The sequence below is a fragment of the Notolepis coatsorum genome, assembly GCF_963971535.1.
Source record: "Notolepis coatsorum genome assembly, chromosome: 9".
NCBI classification, from domain to species: domain Eukaryota; kingdom Metazoa; phylum Chordata; class Actinopteri; order Aulopiformes; family Paralepididae; genus Notolepis; species Notolepis coatsorum.
In genome coordinates, this window is record NC_140173.1 from 68,720,673 (window position 1) to 68,747,966 (window position 27,294).

Consider the following 27,294-nt stretch of genomic DNA (forward strand, 5'->3'; position numbering starts at 1 on the left):
ACGAACAAAGAACATCACAGAGGAGAGAGAATAGACTTTTCTCTTTGTTTGTCAGCCAGACAACAAAGATCATCAACAACTTATCAACTATCATTCTTTAATCTGATTTCTTAGAAGGACGAGCGGCATATTGCTCCGGTACCTTGAATCTTTTATAGTGTTCTTTATTGTAATTTGTATACACTCTTAACTTTGATTAAACAGCTGCTGTTATATATCTTCTCCTCCTCCTTTCTCCTGCTGTACCGCTGGTCGTCATAACAAATACCTCAAGTCTTTGTTTAAAGTACTTTCCAGGGCTTTAAAGGTTTTGAATCACAACGCAGAGATTAGGTTCTGATTTATATCAGAACAATAAGCTCAGGAAAGTACTACAGTCACAGGAAAGATTTGCCTCTAGGATGGAACCAGGGAGCGAAATTAACTTTTTGACTCACCGGCCAGTGGCGGGTAGATGGGAAGAATCTACCCGCCAAGCATATTTCTTACCCGCCAACTTTTTTTTGATAAAATTTTTTTTTATTATTATTTTATATCGATTTTTTTTTAATAAAATATATATATTATATAATCATACTTGTGATTGTGTTATCTGCGAGACATCGCCACCTCGCTGTCTGCAAACAGCTCCACTGTCTGTGTGTATACTCGAGTGGCCTCCAGCTCCAGCAAGGATTCTCCGGGGGTGCAGCTGGACCCTAAGCGCTACATTCAGCATGCAAAAGAATTCTCCGGCGCTGCACCTGGACCCTAGTCAGCAGCCCTCACTCATGCGATGTAAACCAGGGACTTGAATACGCATGTTGTTGTTGTTGTAGGACATTGATGCCAAGAGCTCTACTGCTGGATGGCGTTGGGACAACGCCTCAGTGAACTATTTAGTTTACTGCGACATTTCGTAGTGACTAGTTACCTAGCCAACGGAGGTATTATGCACTATTGCTGGAGGATTTGTTGATGTCGGGAGCTATCCATATCTAGCCGGCTGGATAACGTTACACAATGCCTCGTGTATTAAACTAAGTGAATAGTTGACTGGGTCATTTTGTAACGGTAGCTAACGTTATCTCACGAAGGTCCCACACTGACTAGACTAACGTCACGGTGAGGCAATAGCCTCTGTTTACATGCAGGCATACAGGGGTAGGAGCAGCAGTGCTAACTAACGTCACGGTGACTCGGAGGCAATAGCCTCTGTTTACATGCAGGCATACAGAAACAGGTGGGGAGGGGGTAGCAGCAGCAGTGCGCGGTGCGCGCTTCATGTCTGCTGAGACAGCGAGAGAGAACTCCGCTAAAGAATTGGATCATGATTTTCGGTTTTCACATGACTATTTGATTGCCCGTCACACGGCGCTCAGACGTCTCAGTGGGAGGCGCCAAACGTAAAAACTGAGCGCAAATGGCGCTCTCTAGTTTCGGTCCCTGGATGGAACCCAGGTATCTAATTTCATCTTTCCTTGTGACAATATTGTCACCCACTGTAACAGAGAAGCTGTTGGCCTGGCTGAGTTTGTTATTTTATCCAAAGAGAATGGACTCTGTTTTACCCAGGTGTAATGATAGTTTGTTGTCAGTGAGCCAGGTGCAGATTCTGCCGAGTTCAGAGCTGAGGGCTTTTTCAACCTGCAACTTGTTCTTGTCAGAGACCAGCAGGGCTGAGTCGTCCGCGAAAAGGAACAAGTTGCAGTCACAAGCTGATGACATGTCATTTGAATAAATTAGGAACAGTAACGGTCCTAGTATGCTTCCTTGTGGAACACCACAGCTCACTGGGAGGGGGTCACTCCAAATACACTCCAAATACAACTCCAAAACGTCCCTGTAAACATGTTGTGACCTGTGTATTTACCACATGGAGAAATTAAAAATAATAATTAAACATTTTTGTTTTCTAAGCAGATATATACTCAATTTTTATATACTAAATTTTTTTTTGCCTGGGTGCAGTGATTTCATTACCTCAAAAGCCCTGTTTTAAAAAACAACAGGGCTAATAAGCTAATTTCCCCAAAAGTTGTTGTGTTCCTTTAAATAGACTCAGCTACCATTAGGCACAGCTGCATTGAATCAGATGCAATCGAGCTCACACACCTGCGCTACCATGAGGCAATTGACCACAGAGTTCAGTGATTGACAGCTGTCCACCACAGGACCTCCAAACCAATTAAAAACCATGACATGGAGGGGCTGAAGTCGATCTCCTTGGTTCACACATGGTCACCAAGGAGAGCCAGGACCAGCCTCTCAAAGCATTTCATGATGATGGGGGTGAGTGCAACGTGGCTGCAGAGGAGCGTTTTGGCACTGGCAGGATGGGGGTGGTTTTAAAGCATGCAGGATCAACTGCCTGGGCGAATGACATGTTGAAGATGTCAGTTAAGACCTTGGTCAGCCGGGGATGCCATTGTCGTATTTAAAAAAATGTCCAATCCTGGGCTAACAAAAATTAGGATCTCTATGAACAACTTTATATTGGAGCCTCACACTTTAGTCTTGACAGAATCTGAAGTTTATTGAGCTTCCCATATTCAGTAACAACAATAAACACAAGTAGATTCCAGTAATCTACTATATTTCTGTGCACCTTGCAATACCCAGGGTGACTCCTTGTGGTGCTTTGTACTGAGACACTCTGTCAGACTGTGCAGTCATTTCTCTGAGATCAAAATGATCAAAAACCTGTGCTTTGCATGACCCTCTATATGAACTGGTAAACCAGTCTAAACTGGTCTGAACCAGTGTCTACCTGTACAGATTTGATTATCCGAGTCCTGCCTCTGGGAACTCTCAAAGGTGGAAATAAAGCGCAGTACAAATCTGCTAAATATAAACTACGATCTGCCATCAGGCAGGCCAAATCAAATCATGCAAAAGAACCTGGAATATCAATTCGCTGCCAACAATCCCAGAGCAGTCTGGAAAAACCTACAAGAAATAACAAACTACAAAAAACGCCCCCATCCTCCCAGTCCCCAAAACCACCAAAATAACCTGTCTCGATGATTACAGACCCATAGCCCTTACATCAGTAGCGATGAAAGCATTTGAACATCTGGTCCTGGACTATCTCAAAACCGCCACAGAACCCCACATGGACCCACACCAGTTTGCGTACCGGACCAACAGGTCAGTAGAGGACGCCATTAACCTGGCTCTCCACCACACTCTACAGCACCTTGATGGATATCGGTCATAATCAGCCAGTATCACCTCGTCACCTGTGTTCGTGAAGTTTCTGCGTTGTGTTTATCTCTTACTCCGAAGTCGACCTACTCATACTGGCTGTTTCATCCCCGTTAATGCAATCCGTAATCAGATAAATTCGACACTGGCAAACGTGGTACCTTTCTTGGAAAACGATGTTTATTCCATAAACAAAGCCTCGTACCAGATGTAACCCATTCTGTAATGTCCTTGATTCATTATTCTCCACCGTCTCTTCTCTCATTAGTCCAATGGTTCTGAGGCCTCGTCGTAGCCAACAACCATTCCCTGTTAGCCGAATCTAGCGATGATGTGGCATTCCCCCTCCCAGCAAGGGTGAGGAGGGATCTCAAAGTCTGTATTTTTCTCAAAACGAAATCAAAGAAATACAGTAGAGATATCTGTCAATAATCAATAAAAAATAAGCTTTTACACAGACAGCACACGCACGCACGCACACACACACACACACACACACACACACACACACACACACACACACACACACACACACACACACACACACACACACACACACACACACACACACACACACACACACACACACACACACACACACAGTTGTTAGGCTATTATTTAGATGTTCTAATTGTCCTATATTGTGTTCCATTTTAAGGCAATAAACTGTTTTATCTGTAATTCGATGACTGCTCAACGTCTAATCCCTATAACGCCAGTAGTAGTATGTACAAATATTCAATAAATAGGCATATTTGGCTGTTTGGATGATGAAATAGAAGATATAATTAAGAACACATTCATTAAGAACAAGAACACGGCACTCGCTCTCTCTCGGCTCTCGGCTCTCAAGTTTTTTACTCTACCCTCAGAATCAGCAGTGGTTCGTTGGAGAGTTTTGTATACTGTACATCCAAAGCTTGTTTGGTCAGTAACACGGGTCTCCCAGAAGATACATATTCCTTCCCACTTTAACATACCCTAGAAATGTTAACTTATTTCAAGAAACCTTGCCAAGCCAAATTTACTTATTGTTGCACTGGCAGATTATTTTACTAGTTTCAAGGTGTAGAGCTATTATTTTAACATGTAGAACACTTATTTTCACAAACCAAAAAAATACCACACTTACAGCACCTTTTCATTTGTAAAAAAATTTAAAAAAACTAAAAAAAAACTCTCATCAACCTACCTTCTCAAAGATGCCTGAATCGTGACTCTTCATCTTGGACTTGAAGCTGGTGGAGGCCGGGGGTTTGAACTCAGGGAGCTCTGCCGTGTCCTTGCTGATTTCGCACGAGACCTGGCGGCTGGCAGGCCTGGAGCCCATACTGGCTAGGTCAGCCTCTGTGTCAGTCCAGCCCTGTCGCCATGGGAACGCAACATGTTGGTGAGATGCTAAACACATTAGTATACATACATACACGGACAGATCTGTGCTAAATAATGTTGGTTTTGCCCATTAACCTCTCTCAGACAAACAACCATAAACCTCCATTTGGTTTTCTTTTTTTGCAGTTGTGCAATCTTGTGTGCATGTGATATATTACCAGAAAGTACTCAACCTCTACTGTCTTTAACTATGAATGAACACAACACTCTAACTTAGCATCTTTAGATAATTTAGGTTTGAAAACATTGTTCCTCTAAAAACGTTAAACTGAGTTATGGTTATTTGTCTGAGGTACTCAACTGACCTATCTTAAGCCCTGACAAGGGATGTGACAGTTGTGATTGGAGGATCAAGAAAAGGGTGTGTGGCTTGAGATAGGTAAGTTATGAAACATTTATCATCACCACTACTGGTATAACTATTAGTATCAGTATCATAGTAACATATTAAGATAAGATATTCCTTTATTGATCCCCTTGGGGAAATGTTGGTGTCATAGCAGCATGGAGGAGGGTATGGGCATGGCAGGGTACAGATATGGGCAGGGTAATAGTAGAAAGACATTAATATAGGCAATACAATTAGATCTGAATATAAAAATATGAGAAAAAAACAAGATAAATAAGATGTGATTGTACACACAGAAATACAGAAATTACCCAATCCTTTGAGAGAACCATCTATTGAATTTTAATCAAAGAACCATCCGCCAAAACAAAAGCCCTGACGTACCGATTCGCTGTCGGAGATGGAGGAGAGGCGGGCCTTGCCGAAGCTGTTGGCTCTGGAGTGGCTGATGTCAGAGGACTGACTGGTGACGGTGGAGCGGCGTGTCGAGACGAAGCTGCTGTTGATGGAGCGTAAGTCGCGAGAACGCACACACAGCAGCACGCCCAGGAATGGGATGTACTTGGCCAGGGCTATCCTGCGTGGGCAGGAGTGAGAGACAGAGAAAGAGCAGAACAGATCCTTCAGGGAAATGGAATCCTTCAAAACACGCGAACACAATTTAACCCTTTCATTACCACACTACAGACGGTTAACCGTATCAAGTTCAGTATAAACTCCAGGGCCCTCATTTATCAATGGTGCGTACGCACAGATATGTGCGTAACCCGTGCGTACAATAATTTCTAAGCAAAGTGTGGGACTTTTTGAACTTTTTGAATTTGAACGTGTGCTTGACTTGTGCGTACCTGGCGCCCGGTGGTAGAATATGAATATTGCAACGCGGAAATAAGCTTCCGTGCATTCGTTTCAACACTGGCGTGTTCTGTAGTATGACCCGTAATTCATTATAGTTCATTGTAAAATAGCGACAGTAGTGTAATTATTGTCAAACCCTATAAATATAGCATTTGGAATAAGTCTTTCTTTCCGAATGAATGCAGCATGGTTTATATATTATATGGTTTAAAAAAAAAAAAAAAAAAAAAAGAACTTGAACTTGAACTTGAACTTGATATATAGGGTTATCGGAATACTATGGGGTGCACTGACTGGGCTCCGTGGGGAACTGTTTTCAGAGATAGCAGATAGGAATGAATGAATGAATGAGGGGCAGTCTAATTGCCGAGAGAACATAAAAAATATTAACTAGAGTCCGCTATACCCGAGACACCTCCTTCATTTGTACCGCAATTTAAGACCGAAATTGAAGCGAGGAATAAAACGCACAAATGCCATCCCCATGCACATTCAACTCCTCTCCACCCTTGGGTCTTTGGCCACCGGCACGGCCCATCGTGACATTGGAGATGGATCGAGCAATAGACTGTTACTGTACCACCCATGTAGCTGTCAAAGCTCCATCACAAATGCAGTTATGTGAATAGAAAGGTTCTTGTGCTCTTGTATTATTGTTTATATAGGCTACCTAATACCGACATCAAAATAGATTGTATGCCTCTACAAATCATATGCAGGTAGAACATTTACGGAAAATCCGTCGCGATTTGGAATGAAATTGACGGAGAACTTTAATCCCTGGGTATTAATTGAACGAAACGAAGAAAAAACAGTCATATTCCAGCATGGTTATTAATGACACCAATGGCAAACAGTGGTTCTGTATCATTTAGTGGATCCGCTCGGCATCACTCATGCACTCCCTCGCGTACGTGCACGCGCACTGAATAAATTCCACAAATGTACCTTTAATACCAGTATTAGTCTGACCACACCCCTCGTTAGCTTACCTTCATAAGCAGGTGTGTGGTCACCTGCTCTCCTTCTTCTCGCTTTTCACCACAAGGAAGTTGCCTCGGTAGTACCCCACTTGACGTGTTGTTAAAGTTGAAAAGAGTTGTGACGAGTTTACATTGTGCTTAGTTTTTTTCTTCTCTCATAAATATTCGATAGAAAAGGCTGTCATAATGTATTCTTCGGAGAGTAGACCTGCTAGACCTACTCTTCACCAGCGGTTCTCCATTCCCGCCTCCGTCGTGCATTCTGGTGCTGGGCTGTTGCCACTTTCGTGGTTGCCGACCCAGCCCAGGAGACAGCCGGTGGATAGTTTGCCTCTCCGAAGAGCCGAGGAGTCGGTGCCGTTGCTCCGGCGATGGCCTGATCTCGACTCTGGTTCCTCTGGTTCCAGGGAATCGGCCGTTGGTGAACGGCCGGTTGTTTTGGAGCCGGAGGATTTGCGACGCAAACTTTTCGCGTCTGCCCGTTCACGTCGCAAGATGGTGGCATGCAGGCGCGAACGGCCTGGGTTTGGGGACTTGCTGGAGACCAGCGAGGATGCGTCCGGCTCTGGTTTTCCGATGGAAACTGAGGACTTCATGGAAGAGTCGGACGGATTCTTGTTTGAAGGTCCTGTGGAGGAGAGTATCCCTCCTGTCCAGGAAACACCGGAGGGGGGAGAAATGGCTCCGCGGGACGCCTTGTTCGAAGATGTCGAGGAACCACCTTGGCCTCATCAGCAGGATGCCCTACTATCGGCCACATCAGACTGTGGCTCCTTGACCAGTCGCAGCCTGCTGCATGTGAGGGATGCGGGTTCGGTGGAGGAGGGTCTGCAGGGGGAACTGCAGGCTTTGTTTCCCGAGCTCATGGTGGTAGCCGCCGCCGCAAACGGCGTGCCGCTGCCATTGCCTGCTCCTGTCCCTGACGATCTCATAGGTCATCTCTGGCAGCGTCACCCGGTGAGAGGGGCTGATGTTGTCTACCCATTTTTCCCCTCAATGGGGACCTATGTTCGTCAGGGTCAGGCGGTGTCTCACATCATGGGACTTACCCCCACCTACGTACCAGTTACGCGGGTGTCGGGGTTAGTCAAAGGTATGAGGGAGGGCGTGCCTCGGCTTGATAGTCCGATGGCCGCTCTCCTCTGTCCGGATGTGGTGTGGGAGCCCTTATGCAAGCCGGTCCTCCATGGAAGATCGGCTAGGCGATTGGCATATTGGGGTGACCAGTCATTTATCGCTGGTACACAATCGCTGGCTGCGGCGTCTAACATCGCCCACCTAGCTAGATTTGTATCGGGGATTATGACGGGCGGCATGGATCTGACCGAGGTAAAATGCGATCAGATCACCCAGGCGGCAGGAGCTGTCCTGCACCTTACCCAGGTGCTGGCCATAGCCATGGGGAAAGTGCGCGCCCTGGCCACCCTGAGCCAGCGCCATCTTTGGCTGGAGCAGGCCCGTGTGCCAGAGAAGAAGAGAGCCCCTCTTCTGACGGCCACCCTCTCCGATGCTGGTCTGTTCGGGAAGGCCCTGCGGTTGATGACCTCAACGTGCAGAGAGATGGCAGAGGAGAGATCCATTCTTCAACCCCATTTTCCGCCTCCCATCCTTGCCGGTGGAGTCAGAAGGCTTCCACGACGTCGAGCTGCCTCCGTCGTTCCTACCACTGCCTCTACCGCCGCTGCTGGCCCCTCCAAGAAGGCCAGGAGAAGAGACGGCGCTTCTGCTACTGCCGGCCCATCCACGACCGGAGGAGACGGTAGGGAACGTCGAGACCAGCAGACAGTTACCTACCGTCCCTCCGGGGCTCCTCGGGGTGGCAAGACTCGAGCGGCGCGAGGTGGCAGACGCCGCTGAGTGACTTTCTCCCTCTGTGTCCCCTCTCCTTTACACCCTCCCCGGCCCCTTTATGATTGTGTTTTTGTGCCGAAAATATACAATAAAAAGTTCCCCGATATAAGGGGGACTATGTTTTTGGCCAAACAAACTGTGTGTTTCTTCAACAAATCATATGGTGGGGTTGCGTAAATATGAATCTGCACTTTTACGTTGTGAGATGAGTCGTGTTGTGTTACGAGATTAAGCAAGGTCTGCAACATACACTCAGTCGTAGGAGGTTCTATTAGCCTGACGCTCCACATGCAGGTAGAAACTGGTGGTATTCCGTTGCTTAAACAAAGTATATGTGTCCCACAATGCTGTTGTGTTAGTTGCAGTAATACTCGTACACACATTAGCATTTCTTTTTTTTAAACTTTATTTTTTTAGCGTTTATCGCTTTTCTGGTCAAGCATGACCGACAGTTGTAGGGTGAAACGGGAGAGAGAGCAGGGGGAGACATTCGGCAAATGACGGCGAGTCCGGGAATCGAACTCGGAGTCAACCAGATCCGTGACGCAGCACGGAGTCCTGCGACGCAGCGCGGTAACATGGTGTGCTACTGGAGCATCCTACATTAGCATTTCTACCGGAGGTTTTCAAAATGCTACAGTTGTTTTTTGTGTGTAGGGAAAGAAGGGTTTTTTGTGAGGGGGTGTCGAATAAACCCCTCCTTCCCACTTGATTGGTTTAGGAGATTTTATATCATTCTGCAGAGCCAGTCAGGGCCGAGCCGTTAGGACGTCTTGGCAGGGGGGGGGGGGGGGGGGGGGGGAGGGTTATCCTGCCGACTCCTATTACAAACAGGAGCCGTGTGCAGGGTTTCCCCCGTCATAGCGATGTTGCTATGGCGACGCCTTCCATGGGTTACAGAGTGTTGAGGTGTCGAGTTAGAGCGTAGGGCTTATGGGTCTGCTACGCTCGATTTATGTGTAAACTTGAGTCAGTTGGTCACGTGACTCACAGTTGGCATGTCTTTTTCATGACTACGACTCATGTGGGAAGGTTTCTGGGAAGGTCTTTACTCTTTGACAAAAGGAGTGACTGGATGTAAAAACATGTAAACAGTTTTTTACTTCCAGTTGTGCAGTTGGGTTCATACGGGTGATGCTTCTTCTTTATTATTATAAAGAGTTGGATGTGTCTATATGAATTGGAAATGGGCCTCCCCTTAACAATTGTGTGTATTGAGCCGTACTGTGTTGTACCCTTTCTGCAATCTGTTGGTTAAAGTTTTTCATTCATTCATTCATGGAGTTGGTTGCATCCCGCCCCTCTTGTCGTTCCCCTGGGCGTCTTGGGGATTCAATAAGATGGTCTAAATAGCCTATTATTGATGTGGATATGCCCAACGCACACATAGTGCTAGCTCAGGATGTTCTGTTGGACATTAGGTAACTGACTGGCGCGCCTTGGTTGCTTGGGGTTAAAACAGCGTTTTTATAAAGCAATTGGGATGGGGGTTTTCCTCTTCCGACGACCTGTGTGGTTGTCGACGGGTTCTCGTTCATATCAGGGGATGATAACGGAATGGATCTGAACATGTGTGGAAGGGTCTCACGCCCTGGGGGTGGGCCGCCGGGCGCGGTTTGCACCGAAACGTCTGAGTGGCGCCTTCTTTTTATGTTTAAGATCAACACGCATATCTGCCCCTTCTCCTGGAGTTGGCAGGTCGGCGTGGTTAGGGCACGGGACTGGTTCTGGTCACGCTGGTCCGGATCAGTTAAACCCGTTGTCCGCCGGGGATGCAGATCTGCTGTTCTGGTACCCTGAGGGACTTGGGCTTTTTTCAGGGGAAAAAATGCTAGGTCGGTCCGGGTGTCGCAGGGTTAAGCGCTATGGAACCCTTGTTGGGTACATTGTATTCTACACTGTCATAATGGCTTACGGCCGTACCAACCTGTACACGCCCGATCTCGTCGGCTCTCGGCCGCCACGCAGGTTGGTCTTGGTTAGTACTTGGTTGGGTGACCTCCTGGGAATACCAAGTACGGGGTGTTGGGGCTGGTTTTCCATTCTTGCGCTCTTCTCTTACGCGTGGTGAAGAGGGGCCTGTTGGAGTGGTCTTTGACCTCCTCGGGGGACCCTGTGCTCCTCGTATCACCGGGCCCGGTCCGAAGTAATGTTTTCTTGGCCCGTAGGCCCGGGGTAACCCTGTTGGAAACTGGAACACGGTTACTGCGACAGTGCCGCAGGTGTGTTTTGGAGTTTTTTCCTGGGGGGTTATGGGACCAACCACCGCATAGGGTTACGACTGGGTGGTTGGTTCTCTGGTGTGTTGGGGCAGTGTCAACTCCCGGGTTAACCGGTTGAGGGTGCCCCTGCACGTTCATGACGTCTGCCAATCGTGTCAGCCTTCTCTGCCTCCACCCCTCTGGGTGGGGGTTTTTAAATGGAGGCTTGGTCATGCAACAACGCCAGCATGCGCCCCTTCCGCCGGGCCGGCTGTGTTCAGCTGTCCCCTCTGGCGCCTGTCTCGTCCGCAGTCTCCAGGCTCGGGTTAACAGCCTGTTGCCTGGTCTTTTCCCCGGTGCGCTGCCTGCTTCCGTTGGTTATCCTTTTTTGTGTGCTTACGGCCATGCTGACTGCCTGTTCTGCAGGGTCAGTGTGCCAGGCGGTGTACTATTGGGGGGACAGGGCCCGCTCGGCTGAGGGGCCTTTGTCCGAATACGCTGGCGATGTGGGGGGCGGGGTCACTAAGTGCCCACCTGGTGGGGTCTTGATGCTGGCATTATGGACTTCTCCGGGCCCCCGTTCCAGGGGATCCAGTCCCTTTGGTGGGTCTGGGTCTTCCTTCGCGCTCCGCTGCTACGGCCTTGCCACGGGGTTGGGTTTACCCTTGACCCCGTGATTCTGGGGGCAGTAACGAGGTTGTTCCCTCCGTTCGTTCCCGGGTGGCATGCGGGTTGTGCGTGTGTGTAGTCGTGGGGTCAAGCCACGGTCTGCTCACCCTGTGCGTTGAGTTGCTTGAGTGCCTCTTCGCACGGTCGGGTCCGTCGCCCTCCCGGGAAACCTCTAATAGGGGGGGTGCCCTCCATTAGGGGGGGTCGGGGGGACTCGGCCCTCCCTGTTCTGATGGTTGTGGGGGGCCTTCAGCGGGGTGTATTTGTCGGCCGGTGGCTCCGCTCGGCCTCCCTATGTGCATGAGTGATGCCGAGCGGATCCACTAAATGATACAGAACGTTAGGTTATGACCATAACCAAGTTCTGTTAATTAGTGGTGACGCTCGGCATCCGACGCCGCTGCAGCCCTTGACCTCACCTTGTGGTGAAAGCTTGGGAAGGAGGAGAGCAGGTGACCACACACCTGCTTATGAAGGTAAGCTAACGAGGGGTGTGGTCAGACTAATACTGGTATTAAAGGTACATTTGTGGAATGTATTCAGTGCGCGTGCACGTACGCGAGGGAGTGCATTAGTGCACTGCAACCTTGCCCAGGCCCGACGGGGCCCGGCCCGGCCCGGCGGGTTCGGGCTGGGTAGGGCTTTTTTTTTTATAAATAATTCGGGCTCGGCCGGGCCCGGGCACCGCCGTTTTTTTTTAAATTTTTTTTATTGCGTTTTTTTTTTTTTATTATTATTATATAACTAGGGTTATAGGATAACCTTCATTTTAAGATTCGCTTTCTCTTTTGCGCCAGAGAAACATTTGGATGTAATTACTGCAGCGCGCAGGGAGAAGTCAGCTAGGGGACAAGTTCAACTCGATTGGTTGTGTTGGAATATAGCCAGTTGGCGAACGTTTTAATTTGTTCTTGGGATGTATGTAGCCGGTTTTGTTAACGGTGTTCAACGCGTTGCTGACGTCTGGTGAGTGATGTTATTATTTGCTGGGTCTCGACTCGCTACCTGTTTTGTTGTGATTTTCATTACGTTGCTCTGCTCAAAATCTGATTTCTGTTTTCTGTTTGTTTGTTTGACTGAGTAGGCTATTGTGTGTCGTGTGTATGTGTGTGTCAAAGAAGATTCTATAGCCTTTGGCTTCAATACGTTTTACGAGGCTGATGTGTGAGTCAGAGATATAAGCGAGCACTGGGAGAGACGGCATTGCGAAACAGGCTATGTAAATGCTTCTTAGTTTTGTTTATTTATTACGTTCATATAAAACCGTGTTTCGAATATTTAAAACAAATACAAAAAAAATTATATTTTAATAATAATAATAATAATAATTTTTTTCTGGTTTTCAGCGGGCTAGGGCTTAAAATATTATTTACAGTCGGGCTTATTTTCGGGCAGGGCCTCAAGTTCAAGGGCTCGGGCAGGGCTCTGGCTTTATTTCAAGGCCCTTGCAGACCACTAGAGTGCATGAGTGATGCCGAGCGTCACCACTAATTAACAGAACTTGGTTATAGTCATAACCTAACGTTAATGGTCTTTATTAGTGTTTGTGCTGCCCAGGCAGCAATGGTCTTTAGGAAGTTAATAGATATCATATCCGACTGTTTCCGACATCAGCGTGTATCAGCGTATTTCTCCCAGGCATTCGCTTGGCTTAGTCCACTTTTCCACATTTCATGGGGGTGTTTCATTACCATATATGGTTAATTACGGGCGGTTCTATATGCAAATACGTAAAACCGTGCACGAGTGCGGAGCGTAGAACAAATGGTATTTATCAACACACGTCTACGCACGTGTGATAAATCCCGATTTTTCTGTACGTACACACATTCTAAATTCTGTGCTTAAGAACGAAAATAGAACACTTTCTAAGAATTGCTGATAAATGAGGGCCCTGGCGCTTTAAGTGTAAACCAATCACTGGATCCAGGGGTTCATTCCAATAAAGTAATATACTGTATTTTTGGACAATCCCCAATTGTGTGTGTGTGTGTGTGTGTGTGTGTGTGTGTGTGTGTGTGTGTGTGTGTGTGTGTGTGTGTGTGTGTGTGTGTGTGTGTGTGTGTGTGTGTGTGTGTGTGTGTGTGTGTGTGTGTGTGTGTGTGTGGAGTTTAATCATCTCCCATGGAGTTACTATTCAGGTTAATTGAGGGCTAGCAAACAGAATCTTGCCTCAACAGCTGATACAACGTCAGGAGAGCAGTAATAGAGGCAAAACGGCGTTACAGGGATAAAGTTGAACTTCAGTTTCAACAGGCTGACTCTAGAGGCATGTGGCAGGGCCTCAGAACAATGACAGATTACAAAGGCACCCCCCTCAAACTGAACAGTGACATCTCCTTAGCAAATGATCTCAATTCCTTCTATGCGAGGTTTGAGGCTGTGAATAACAACACCAGCCTACAAACCACGGCAATGGGGGGGGGGGGGGGGGGGGGGTCTGCTGATGGAGACTCAGTGTTCAGGGTAACAGAGCATGAAGTGAGACGGATCTTTAAAAAAGTGAATATCAGGAAGGCAGCAGGACCGGACGGCATCCCCGGCCGCGTCCTAAAAGTCTGTGCCGACCAACTGGCCCCGGTATTCACTGACATCTTCAACCTGTCCTTGGAACAGGCTGTCATCCCCACCTGTCTGAAGAAGTCCACCATCATCCCTGTACCCAAAAAATCGACGCCCGCTTGCCTCAACGACTACCACCCTGTAGCCCTCACCTCCATAGCCATGAAGTGCTTTGAGAAGCTAGTGAAGGGCTACATCTGTTCCTCCCTCCCCATCAACCTGGACCCCCTGCAATTTGCATATCGCCCCAACAGGTCCACGGAGGACGCCATAGCCCATGTGCTGCACACAGCAGCATCACACCTGGACAAGAGGCAGGGGAACTATGTGAGAATGCTGTTCATCGACTACAGCTCAGCATTCAATACCATAGTCCCCTCCAAACTCATAGCCAAGCTCAGGGACCTGGGCTTGAACTATGACCTCTGCCAGTGGGTCCTGGACTTCCTGACGGGCAGACCCCAGGTGGTAAGAGCAGGCAACTGCACCTCCTCATCCATCACGCTCAACATAGGGGCCCCCCAGGGCTGTGTTCTGAGCCCCCTCCTCTACTCCCTGTACACACATGACTGCGTGGCACAGCGGAACAACAACACAATCATCAAATTTGCTGATGACACAGTAGTGGTGGGCCTGATCTCTGCCAACGACGAGAGGGCCTACCTGGAAGAGGTAGAGAATCTGTCACAGTGGTGTCAGGAGAACTGCCTCTCCCTGAACGTCAGCAAAACAAAAGAGATGATTGTGGACTTCAGGGCCCTGTTTCATGTACGTGGTTCAACTAAGTCGATCAAGATGTCCATTATCCAGCTTCAGTTAACCCGATGTTCGAAGCCGGGATTTTCCTGTTTCACAAAGGTGGATTCAGTCTCGTTAACTCAAGCCAGACTTGCGAGTCAGGCTAAATGCGCGCGGCCGTTTTAGGTGAAAAGCCAGCACGTATCGATGGCAGAGACCCTGATTCTCAACGGCATTGATTGATTAATTGATTTAAGACTTTATTGACAGATTGCAATACGGCTCAATCGCCTCGCCGACAAGTTAAATGCGTTATCTATAGGCTAATTCTAAGTCCCTCATTACCTCAATCAATCAGATTATATTTCTTTAAACTTGCCTGCTGGATTGAATAATCAAATGAGATCTTGCTAGCGAAAATGATTAGTTAACTGTTATACAGAATTACGATACGGCCCTCTTGCCCATTGATTGATGTATAGTCAATCTTTAACTTATCTCTAATGTGGTCTAACGGGTTGTTCTTTTGACTTTCACACGGACGACCGGGGTTCAAGACCCTAGTTGTCTCCTTTTTTTTGCAATATAGAAATAATTCAATTTGGTGCACGTTGAGAGCTATATAAAGAATGACATCCTCAATGCATGTAGATTTATAATATTTTAACTTAAAACCAGGCTACTTTGGCGTATAATCATTAATATTATATTCAAAAAAATCATATTGGAAACACCGGGATTTGAACCCGGGTCACAAAGTTGGCAGGCTTGAGCACTACCGCAGGGCCACTGTGCCAGATGGGATAAATTCATTGTTTATACATTAATGAACGAGAGACCCGTGTTTAGAATATTCCTTATTTTGAATGAAGTTTTATTTCTTTATCCTCATTCATTCATGTGACGTCAACGGCTCATTCAATTTCTCAAATCCGTCAAACAGCGCATCTCATCAGACATCTTAATCCCAGTTACAATTAAAATAACCACATTTTTGTGTACATCGCACGAGCGAGCGCCACCGTCACCACGGTATATATAACGTGCATTATTTAGGACAAAGTGAATTTAATATCAGCATTTTGGGTCTATTTTACATTTCAAAAGCCCCCTCTGGAAGAATGGAGCACAAAAACGTAATTCAGAATGGTATAATGCAGATCGTAGACTGTGGGAATAGTTTCAGGAAACGAGCTGTCACTTCTTTGCGGGGGCGTGGCTCTGCGTGATCGGGCTAACTTGAACTTGAACTCTGCTTTCGAGCAGGCTCAAACTTTTGGATCTGTTGGCATGGTGATCTGGAAAATCCACGTATATGAAACCGGAAAGTCCGGCTAACCCAGTTATCCAGCTAAAGTTATCCGGCTAACTCAGTTATCCAGGTACATGAAACGGGGCCCAGGAGGTCGGGGGTCAAGGACTACAGCCCCCTCAGCATCGACGGGGCACCGGTTGAGAGAGTGAACAGTTTCAAGTACCTCGGAGCCCACATATCCGAGGACTTGACATGGACCACACACATTGACAGTGTTGTGAAGAAGGCACGACAACGCCTCTACTTCCTCAGGCGCCTAAGGAAGTTCCAAGTCAGTCAGAAGATCCTTAGGAACTTCTACTCATGTACAATAGAGAGCATCCTGACTGGCAACATCACCTCCTGGTTTGGGAATAGCACTGCACAAGACCGTAGCAGACTACAAAGAGTGACACGTTCAGCCGAACGCACAATTGGAGGGGGGCTTCCCACCCTCCAGAACATTTACAACAAGCGGTGCAGGGGGAAGGCTAAGAGAATTATTAAGGACTCGAGCCACCCGAACAACTGCCTCTTTGAACTGCTGCGGTCAGGCAAGCGATACCGGAGTCTTAAGGCGAGCACAGAAAGACTCAGAAGAAGCTTCTATCCACAGGCCATCAGGCTGCTAAACGAACAATAAACACTATGCAACAACCATCAAATGCACACAGCACACACACCCACACACTCACTTAAACCACACAAACACACTTTATATTTATTGATAAAGGATTTGCACTACAACTCGTACACCCACTGTAAATTGTACCTAAATTGCACCTCATCCCATTTCTGCCCTGCACTATATAGTATTGTATTAGTACACTGCACAGTATTGTATATTATATGGTAACTCAGTTACGTCTATTCTGCATCGAACATTGTACATATGTCTATACTGAACACTGTGACCTCATTTTTTTTTACTTCTAATTTACATGCTATACTATGTTATTTTATTTCATACTTATCATGTCTTGCACAGTCTCTGGAGCGTAACAGTAAGAAGCATTTTGTATAAAAGTATTCTGTACTTCTGTATGACAACTATTAAAGAAACTTGAAACTTGAAACTTGAGCAGGGATTAGCCCTGGTGGCTGGAGCCTCTCACAGCAGTCTCTAACTCACATCACAGGACTTGGCTAGCATCACATTAGTAAAATTAACTAAATAAAACAATAGAACTGTTGCCTCTTAACTAAAACAGGAGATAAGGTTAGGGTGAGCGGGCAGATGTTTCTTCTTTAACCCAGTTTCCAAGCTAGCTGAACTTGTTTGGGCCAGATCCAGTACAGTGTGTGTAGCCTGGAGCCAAGCTGAACACTGTCCACAGATGTAGCTGTTCGTTGACACTTAACTGTATGCAACAATGAATCCATGCAGCACTACTGTTCTGCCTTTGAGAGGAATTTCATGGGAAAATCCATTTCCTCCACATTTCTGCCAGCAGAAGGCACACAGAACGGATCTGCCAACCATTAGGATTGAGCCGTGGGTTTTGTGGTGTGGCATCCTGCTGTACGACGACTGCATGAGACTGGAAATTAAACTGGCGTAGGATTTACCCACGACTCTTGTGTTTTACTTCATCGTAAGATCATGATCCACGGGTCTCATCATATCTGTAGTCTAGACAAAGCAGAACCCGCAAAATGAGTCTCCAAATGGCCCGCAGGTCGCTCCTTATCTTATCTACAGGTACAATCTGAGGGCGGGGATTATTCAGTCCAGGAAAAATGAAAAACTAAAAACGTAGCCTCTAACCATGGGACCCTGGCTCACAGTAACATATTGCTACTTGTGTCATGCAGGGGGGGTCAAAATGAGCTGACCACAGTCAACCAGCTCTAAGACATCAGGATCTATAGGGGGCGACAGTGGCTCGGGAGGTAGAGCAGTCGTCTGGTAATCCGGAGGCTTCCGGTTCGATTCCCGCTCCTCCCGGCCAGTGTGTCAAAGTGTCCTTGAGCAGGACACTTAACCCCTAATTGCTCCCGATGAGCAGGTTGGCACCTTGCATGGTGTGTGAATGTGTGAGTGAATGGGTGAATCGGTCAAATGTGAGGAACAAATTGTAAAGTGTTTTGGATAAAAGTGCTATATAAATGCAGCCATTTACCATTTATTTATCAATGGGAATCCAATCAGCCACTGGTATGACCTGATAACGGACCACTCACACCTGGAACAACTCCCAGCAGCCCTAAAAGACAATACAACCCCATTCCATAACACCTGCTCTCCCTTCCTGCAGCTCATTCAGAGCTGATTCCTCCCCACTCCACCTCAACATGCAATGATTCCACAAACCCAATGCAATGATTCACAATAACTAGGGATGTTCGATATTGGCTTTTTTACCGATATCCGATATACCGATATTGTCCAACCTTTAATTTCTGATACCGATATCAACTGATACCGATATATGCAGGGTTCCCCCCCCCCCCCCCCCCCCAAAAGTATACATTGATGTGTTAATTTCACTGGATGCATTCAACAAGGCATTCTAAATGTAAACATTATCTGTGCATCTCCCCTTTTATTCTCTCTCTCCCTCTGGTTCTCACTCTCCCTTTCCCTTTTCCCTCTCTCTCCCTTATTTATTGTAATTTTATTGTAATTACTTGTATGCATGTACATTTAGTCATTTAGCTGACGCTTTTATCCAAAGCGACTTACAAGTTCTGTACGACAAGTCATCAGAAAGGGTACAACTCTATCAGCTGAGTAACAATGTTCATCAAAGTGTTGCGTGTTACAGTGTAGGTTAGTTTATTAGGACAAGTGCATGACAGTAAGGTTAGTTAGGGTTATAGAGTTATTTAAAAAAAAATATATGTTATATTATTATTTCAGATAATGGTTGAAGAAGTGCGTCTTAAGTTGACGGCGGAAGATTGGACGGGTTTCGGCTGTCCTAAATGGGGTGGGTAGTTCATTCCACCATTGTGGGGCAAAATGACCCTCCCGGTGCTTGGATAGGAGTAGGTCTGAGGCGGCCAGAAGATGCAGAGCGTAGGGGTCTTGAGGGTGTGTAGTTAGAGACCATTGACCGGAGGTAGGCGGGAGCGGTTCCCTTTGCCGCACGGTATGCTAGGTCGAGGGCCTTGAAGCGGATACGTGCAGTAATGGGGAGCCAGTGCAGGTCCCTAAGAAGTGGGGTGACATGGGCCGACTTCGATAGGTTTGAGATCAGGCGGGCCGCTGCATTCTGAATGAGTTGAAGAGGCTTGGTGGCAGTGGCCGGGAGGCCAGCGAGTAGTGCGTTGCAGTAGTCGAGGCGGGAGATGACTGTTGATTGGACGAGGAGTTGGGTGGCTTCTTTTGTCAGGAAGGGGCGGATCCTTCTGACGTTGCTCAGAGGGAATATGAAGGTTCTGGTTGTCGCTGCGATGTGAGCAGAGAAGTTCAACTGGTCGTCGAGGACAACACCAAGGTTCTTGGCGGTCGGGGACGCGGTCACAGCTGCATTCTCGACTGTGATGGAAAGGTCGCTCAGGGGGGAGGATTTGGCCGCAGGTGGAGCAATTCTGTTCTGCTTAGGTTCAGTTTGAGGTGGTTGGTCGTCATCCAGGCGGAGATGTCGGACAGACAGGCCGAGATCCACTCAGAGACGTGGATATCTGAGGGAGGGAGAGGAAGAGTTGAGTATCATCGGCATAACAATGATACGAGAAGCCATGAGACGTGATAATGTTACCCAGTGATAGTGTGTGACCGTATACAGTGTGTGTTGTGTGTGTGCTCATGTGTGCTTGTGTGTGGAGAGTTCAGTGTTCAAGACTCTGATGGCCTGGGGGAAGAAGCTGAGCCGAAGTCTCTCTGTCCTAGTTGCTGGTGTTCGCAGGCGTCTGCCTGACCGCAGCAGCTTGAACAGGCTGTTGTTGGGGTGGTGAGGGTCTTTCATTATTCTGCAGGCTCTGGATTTGCACATCTTGTCATATAAGACCTGCAGGGGTGGTAGTGCAATACCCGTAGTACGCTCAGCTGAGCGCACCACTCTCTGTAGGGCCTTCTTGTCCTGTGCCATGCTGTTTCCATACCAGGCAGTGATGTTTCCAGTCAAGATGCTCTCTACAGCTCCGGAGTAGAAGGACTGGAGTATCTTCCCCGATACTCTAAACTTCCTTAACTGTCTCAGGTGGTAGAGGCGCTGCTTCGCCTTCTTTACGACTGAATCTATGTGTGTTGTCCATGTCAGGTCCTCTGAGATGTGGACCCCCAGGTACTTGAAGCTGCTCACCCTGTCCATGGTAGCCCTGTTTATCCTCAGTGGTGTGTGTGTCCGCTGCTGTGTTCTCCTAAAATCCATGATCAGCTCCTTGGTTTTACCAATGTTCAGGAGCAGGCTGTTGTCCTGACACCAGCGTTCCAGTACCTCAACCTCCTCCCGGTAGGCCTTCTCGTCGTTGTCAGAGATCAGGCCCACCGCAAACTTCACTATGGAGTTGGAGCTGAACTTGGCCACACAATAATAATAATAATGCAGGACCTCTTTAGGGGGGTCTTTATTCGGCATGCAACGAACTGGACATGCAATTGGAGCGGCACACACACACCGGGATACACACACACGCATTGTCTTTCCTCAGTCGCCGATGCGTTTGAGTCTCTGCGCTTGACCCACCCAGTCGTCCTTCCCCCCATGGGCAGCCGGGAGCAGATAGGGCGTCAACGTGAGCCACGCCCCGGGGACCAATCCAAGTGCTCCTGTCCGTCTTCGTCAAGGACACCACAGCGTTAGCGATCTGTTGTTGTGCATGTTTTTCCATTGGGTTTATCTTATCGGGGGGGAAACCCTTGCGAGCACAGGGAGAACATGCAAACTCCACACAGAAAGGCCTGGGAGATACCCCACCTGGGTACCTGGCATCATGGAAACCTGGTCCCCAAGCGGGAATCGAACCCTGGACCTTCTTGCTGTTAACCACTACACCACCGTGCCGCTGTACTATACACACAATCATGTGTGTATAGTGAATACAGCAGGGGGCTCAGAACACAGCCCTGGGGGGACCTGATACTCAGGGTGATGGTGATGGAGGTCTGACTCCCCACCCTGACCGCCTGGGGCCTTTCACTCAGAAAGTCCAGTATCCAGGCGCTCAGAGCGGAGCTCAGACCCAGCTCGATCAGCTTGTCCACCAGTCTGGTGGGGACTATGGTGTTGAACGCTGAGCTATAGTCAATGAACAACAGTCTCACATAGCCCCCCTTCTGGCAGTCTAGGTGAGAGAGGGTGCTGTGTAGTACTTGGGAGACCGCATCGTCAGTGGACCTGTTTGGCCTGTATGCAAATTGCATAGGGTCCATATCACTGGGGAGAGAGGCACAAATGTAATCCTTAACCAGCCTCTCAAAACATTTCATGACCACAGTGGTGAGTGCCACCGGTCTGTAGTCATTAAGACCTGTTGGGGAGGATTTCTTTGGTACCGGTATTATAGTGGACACCTTGAAACAGGCCGGGACCACGGACTCAGCCAGGGATAGATTAAATATGGTGGTGAACACTGGGGCTAGCTGGTTAGCACAGGACGTAAGTATATGTCCTGTTATCCCATCTGGGCCAGCTGCCTTTCTGGTGTTCACCCGCATAAATGCTCTTCTCACACAGGATCTATAGGAATCATCAGTCTGAAGCGTTGATAGTCACAGTAGCCTAAGGCTGAGGTTAGACTAGTGTATTCCTGGCGTTTTTTTATACGTTTTTGACGACGTATCATGTCCTATCTACACAGAAACGCGTTTTTTGGCGTTTTTTTGTGGATACGGCTGAAACGCAAAATTGTGTTTGCGTTTGGAGATACGCAAAAAAAACGAGTCGACAACAGCGTGTAGTCAGCACGCTAGCCGTTGTTGCGAAAACGCCCATGCGCAGTAGATACCATCTGCGTGCCCTTCCGGTGACAACAGTGTGTGTGTGTGTGTGTGTGTGTTTGGGACAGAGCTCCGTGTCCCAATAGCTTCAGCTACCATGTGTTGTCAAGTTATTGTTATAAGGACCCCAGTCCAAGCTACAACAGTCTGCATCCCCTTAACAATTGTTTGTATTGAGCCGTATTGTATTGTACCCATATGCAATATGTTAAATAAAGTTTACATCCATTCATTCTGCTAGCATTACCGATAGCATGAGCAGCTGGCTAACGTGAGCTATCAGGATTCAGACCCTGTTAGCTCAGAGTTCCTCTTTCAACTTAACAAGCATTAAACAAAATGGCCCAGTCATCTATTCACCTTTGTTTAATACACACAGCGTTGTCTCTAATGTTATCTAACTACTGATAGCTCGCGATATCATCAGTTTCGTGCTGGCTAAGTAGCGTGAGCTAACGTTAGCTTCTAGCCACAATGCTATAGTTATAATGGCATACTCCATTGACGTTAGCATGCAGCTAACAATGCTACCGATCGTTTTTAGACTAAACTATCTGCTCTTGGTGGTCACTTGTGTTGATGTTAGTTTTGTTTCATCAACAAATGACAGGCAGAACACACAGTGAATGTATCCGTTTTGTTTATTGCACTTTTATTAGGCTTTGCTGAAAAAAGAATTGCTGCATTGAGTGAGCAAGCAAGATGGTGGCGCGGCATAGGCGCCTGCCTTATTGACATTTCTTTCCTGGAGCTTCCACCAGGAAGTGTATTGGCACATTCGTTCTGATTGGTTGAAATTGCCTTCATGTTTGCCACCTACTGCCACCTACTGCTTTGGCAGTGTACTACATCAGTGTGCTTGGCTGACAAAAACGGAAAAAAAACGAAAGTGTGACTCAGGCGCACGACGTCGCGGCGATACGCATAAGAAAACAATACGAAGATGATACGAAAGGTGTAACCTCTGCCTAAGTCCTGTGGCTTTCCCTGAACTCAAGGAATTCATCCACAATCTTTTTGTTGACTTAAAGGAGCACTTCACCCAAACATTTTCATTTGTATATCTTAATTGCTCACCCTGTGATGCCTTGAATTCATTATGGATTTTCTTTTTCTTTCCGCATGTAAATGCACTGGGAAATGGACTGTATCAAATGTTATATTTATAACAGCTTTTATCCAAAGCGCTTTACAACGTATGCCTCTCACTCACCCACCAACTGCGGAGGCGACCATGCAAGGTGCCATCCTGCTCATCAGGAGCAGTTACGGGGTTAAGTGTCTTGCTCAAGGACACGCTGCCGGGAGGAGCCAGAATCAAACCGGGAACCTTTCGATTTCCAGACGAGCGCTCTAACTACTGAGCCACTGTCGCCACCATGTCTCCACTGTGAAATAGAATTGAAAAAGAAACGGTAGAAATACTTGTTGAATTGAAGTTAATAGAGATTAAGATTAACAAAACATCCGTTTGCAAACTCACTCACAACGTGTCCATGTCCAGTCGTACGCTCATTTTCATTAGCGAGTTCTAAGCAAAAGCGTATGTGTTTGTGAAGTACTGAACATACGACTGGATAAATGAGACTTGGATTATACTGCAGGGTAAATGAGACTTGGATTATACTGCAGGATAAATGAGACTTGGATTATACTGCAGGGTAAATGAGACTTGAATTATACTGCAGGATAAATGAGACTTGGATTATACTGCAGGATAAATGAGACTTGGATTATACTGCAGGATATTTGAGACTTGGATTATATTGCAGGATAAATGAGCAGGATAAATGAGACTTGGATTATACTGCAGGATAAATGAGACTTGGATTATACTGCAGGATAAATGAGACTTGGATTATACTGCAGGATAAATGAGCAGGATAAATGAGACTTGGATTATACTGCAGGATAAATGAGACTTGGATTATACTGCAGGATAAATGAGACTTGGATTATACTGCAGGATAAATGAGACTTGGATTATACTGCAGGATAAATGAGACTTGGATTATACTGCAGGATAAATGAGACTTGGATTATATTGCAGGATAAATTAGACTTGGATTATACTGCAGAATATATGAGCAGGATAAATGAGACTTGGATTATACATGAGACTTGGATTATACTGCAGTATAAATGAGCAGGATAAATGAGACTTGGATTATACTGCAGTATAAATGAGCAGGATAAATGAGACTTGGATTATACATGAGACTTGGATTATACTGCAAGATAATGAGACTTGGATTATACTGCAGGATAAATGAGCAGGATAAATGAGACTTGGATTATACTGCAGGATAAATTAAACTTGGATTATATTGAACGAGTTGTCAGATAGTTTGTAAACATAATGTCTTGATATAGTTTTGTTGTTGAACAAAATCTCCGTTCACTTCAACTCATCAAGTATTTCTACTGTTCTTTTTGATTCTACGATGGAGACATGCAAATACAAATTTAATAAATCCAAGGCATTTGATATAAAAAAATATATATCATTTTTGGATAAAGTGGTCCCTAATGTTTTGGCCCTTGGACCTTCATCAGGTAAAGTTGAGTCAAGTGCAATAAATAAGAGCCTGATTCTAACTCTGTCTGCTTGGCTGGCGACGGTACTGTAGATCTCCCCACCCAGCAGGAAATGAGCAAAGTAGATCTCACGCCTAAGAAGATCACCCCCCCACCCTCTCGGCCTACACAGCGGACACGTCCTTCCCGGGACCCGTCGATAAGAGACTCATACACACATACACACCTACACACAGATACCTATACACAGGGCCTCCGCTAGGGGCGTGCGGTCACACTGGGCCTCGCGAGAAGGGGGGCCTCGCAAAAAAATTAAATAAAAAAGGTTTATTATTATTTTTAGTTAAATTTTTTTATAAACATTTTAATAAATAGAATGTTAACAATCACTTTCCATCACAGACCTAAAATCTAGTTTGCTTACATGCTTATATATTTCACATTAGACACCTTTGTAGAATAGTGTAGACACGTGAATGTGTCTGACTTGTTCCGGGCTCTGCGGCTCTGCAGATATATGCTATTGGTTTCAATGGACCGTTTACTTTTGTGGCAGGCAATGCATCGTGGGAGGACTAACACTAGGGGGAGCTGGTTGGCATCGGTCTGGTAGTCGGTAGGGAGATGTGAAGATACCGGTATCCACGAGGGGGTACAGGTACAGGGTCTATTCGGCGCTATCCAAGGGAGCGAGTGGACGTCTTGGCCAAGAGCATCCTACTTCTGAAAACGTGAAATACCAAATGTGCAGCATCGGAGCAGAAGAAATAACGCTGCATGCCGTAAGCTTATCAATACCAAGTATAGTGATTAGGTTACGCCAAGACAAAGAGGACGTTCGGCAGATGGACTGTGAACTTAAGATGAACATTAAAAGTGTTGCGTGTTAGAACGTTCAGTCGGGGAGTCAGGCTACTAGCCATGTCGGCTAGTAGCTTAGCTAAAGGCAGGGACAGCTGAACTTTACTAGCGTTAGCTAACCTAGCTAGCTAGCGTTAGCTACGTTATCGAGTGCTAACGTGTGGCAGATAAACTAGAAACAGACTCCCAAGTTCATCCCAACAGGGGGACAATATCATGGGACTGGTGAACTTTGTCATCTCCACGGTAGAATAATGTGTCAACGTCGTCTCCTTCCTCTTGGACCTCAACTTTGCCATTGATTCTGCGTTAGGGTGAGTTTTTCATGCAATCTATTCTGTTCCCGCCGTGGTCTCTCTCTCGCTCTCTCTCTCTCTGTTCTGTTGTGCTGCACGCACCCGCCGTGGTGTGTGTGTCTCTCTCTCTCTCTCTCTCTCTCTCTCTCTCTCTCTCTCTCTCTCTCTCTCTCTCTCTCTCTCTCTCTCTCTCTCTCTCTGCCGTATTAACGGTATCATTCACCAGTAGTGCCGAATTTCTCAGTTATCCGCTCCATATAATTAATACAAATGTTAATTAATACAAACCGGTCAGTGGCCATCAGATAGACCAATAGAGAGAGGAGCTTTATAATACAATGGAAAAACGACAAAGGTATAATGTTCAGTGCAAACATCTATATGTCGTTTACAGTTTATTATGCCACCTATGCAGCTCGTTTATTTTGACAGAGTTAAAAAAAAATCACTATCATCATATTAAATTAGCCATTGTTTTCGGTTCTGGCCCGCCATACAATGGCTTGGGGGAAAATTGGCCCGCGGCCAAACCTAATCGCCGGCCCCTGATGTAGGCTATGGTTATTGCAGAAAGTTTATCTTGGGCGTGGGGGTAGGGCATTCAACTGTTTTGAGCACCCACTGGCAGAAACATAAATCGGCGCCTATGGAGACGACAACCTGATTTAATATTTTTAGGAAATGTAAGAAAAAAAAAGAAGAAAAAATAAAAAAAATTCATTAATTAATTAATGAATTAATTAATTAATAAAAACATTTCGTGCAGGGCCTCGTGCATTTAAATCTCGCACAGGGCCTCGCATTCCTCCCAGACGGCACTGCCTACACACACACACACACACACACACACAAAAACATAGACACACGCACACATACAGTACATGCACATAATCACACACACACACACACACACACACACACACACACACACACACACACACACACACACACACACACACACACACACACACACACACACACACACACACACACACACACACAGACATACATACACACACACACACACATGCCTACACACACACACACACACACACACACACACACATGCCTACACACACACACACACACACACACACACACACACACACACACACACACACACACACACACACACACACACACACACACACACACACACACACACACACACACACACACACACACACACACACACACACACACACACACACATGTACACACACACTCCGGGTTTGCAGGAGGCTTTACAGTCAAGTAGATAAGCGGCGGATTGTAATCGGCTGGATTCTGAAAAGGAACCCTCCCACGGCCCGGCGGCTTACCTGTATTTAGGGTGCGTGATGGCGTAGATGATGGGGTTGTGTATGGCGGAGGCCTTGGCGATTACAGCCGGCACGGAGTTCATGTAGGGGGTGAGCATGTCTGAGTACCTGCAACAGGGGAACGGGTGGGGTGGGGGTGGGGTGAACGGGCGGTTGGAGGGGGAGGGGGGGCTTCAATATGAGCAAGGTAAAAAAAGAAAAATGTCAAACACTGTTGCTAAGCGGTGCAGCTGGGCCACTCTGCTGAGCATTCTCGAAGTCAACTTCCTGTCTGTTGTTGCTAGGCAACTGCGGCGTGGGGGAAACA

General features: G+C 46.7%; 1 protein-coding gene across 1 annotated transcript in view; it reads right to left on the reverse strand.

Moving 5' to 3' along the window:
• opn4a (opsin 4a (melanopsin)) overlaps positions 1-27,294 on the reverse strand; it is a gene marked incomplete at both ends in the record, with an annotated part of 308,754 nt that overhangs the window by 133,439 nt on the left and 148,021 nt on the right. Inside the window, 3 exons of the mRNA XM_084321904.1 lie at positions 4,379-4,549; positions 5,312-5,504; positions 26,988-27,095. Of these exons, the coding sequence (XP_084178030.1) occupies positions 4,379-4,549; positions 5,312-5,504; positions 26,988-27,095 (472 nt within the window). The remainder of the gene's footprint in view (positions 1-4,378; positions 4,550-5,311; positions 5,505-26,987; positions 27,096-27,294) is intronic.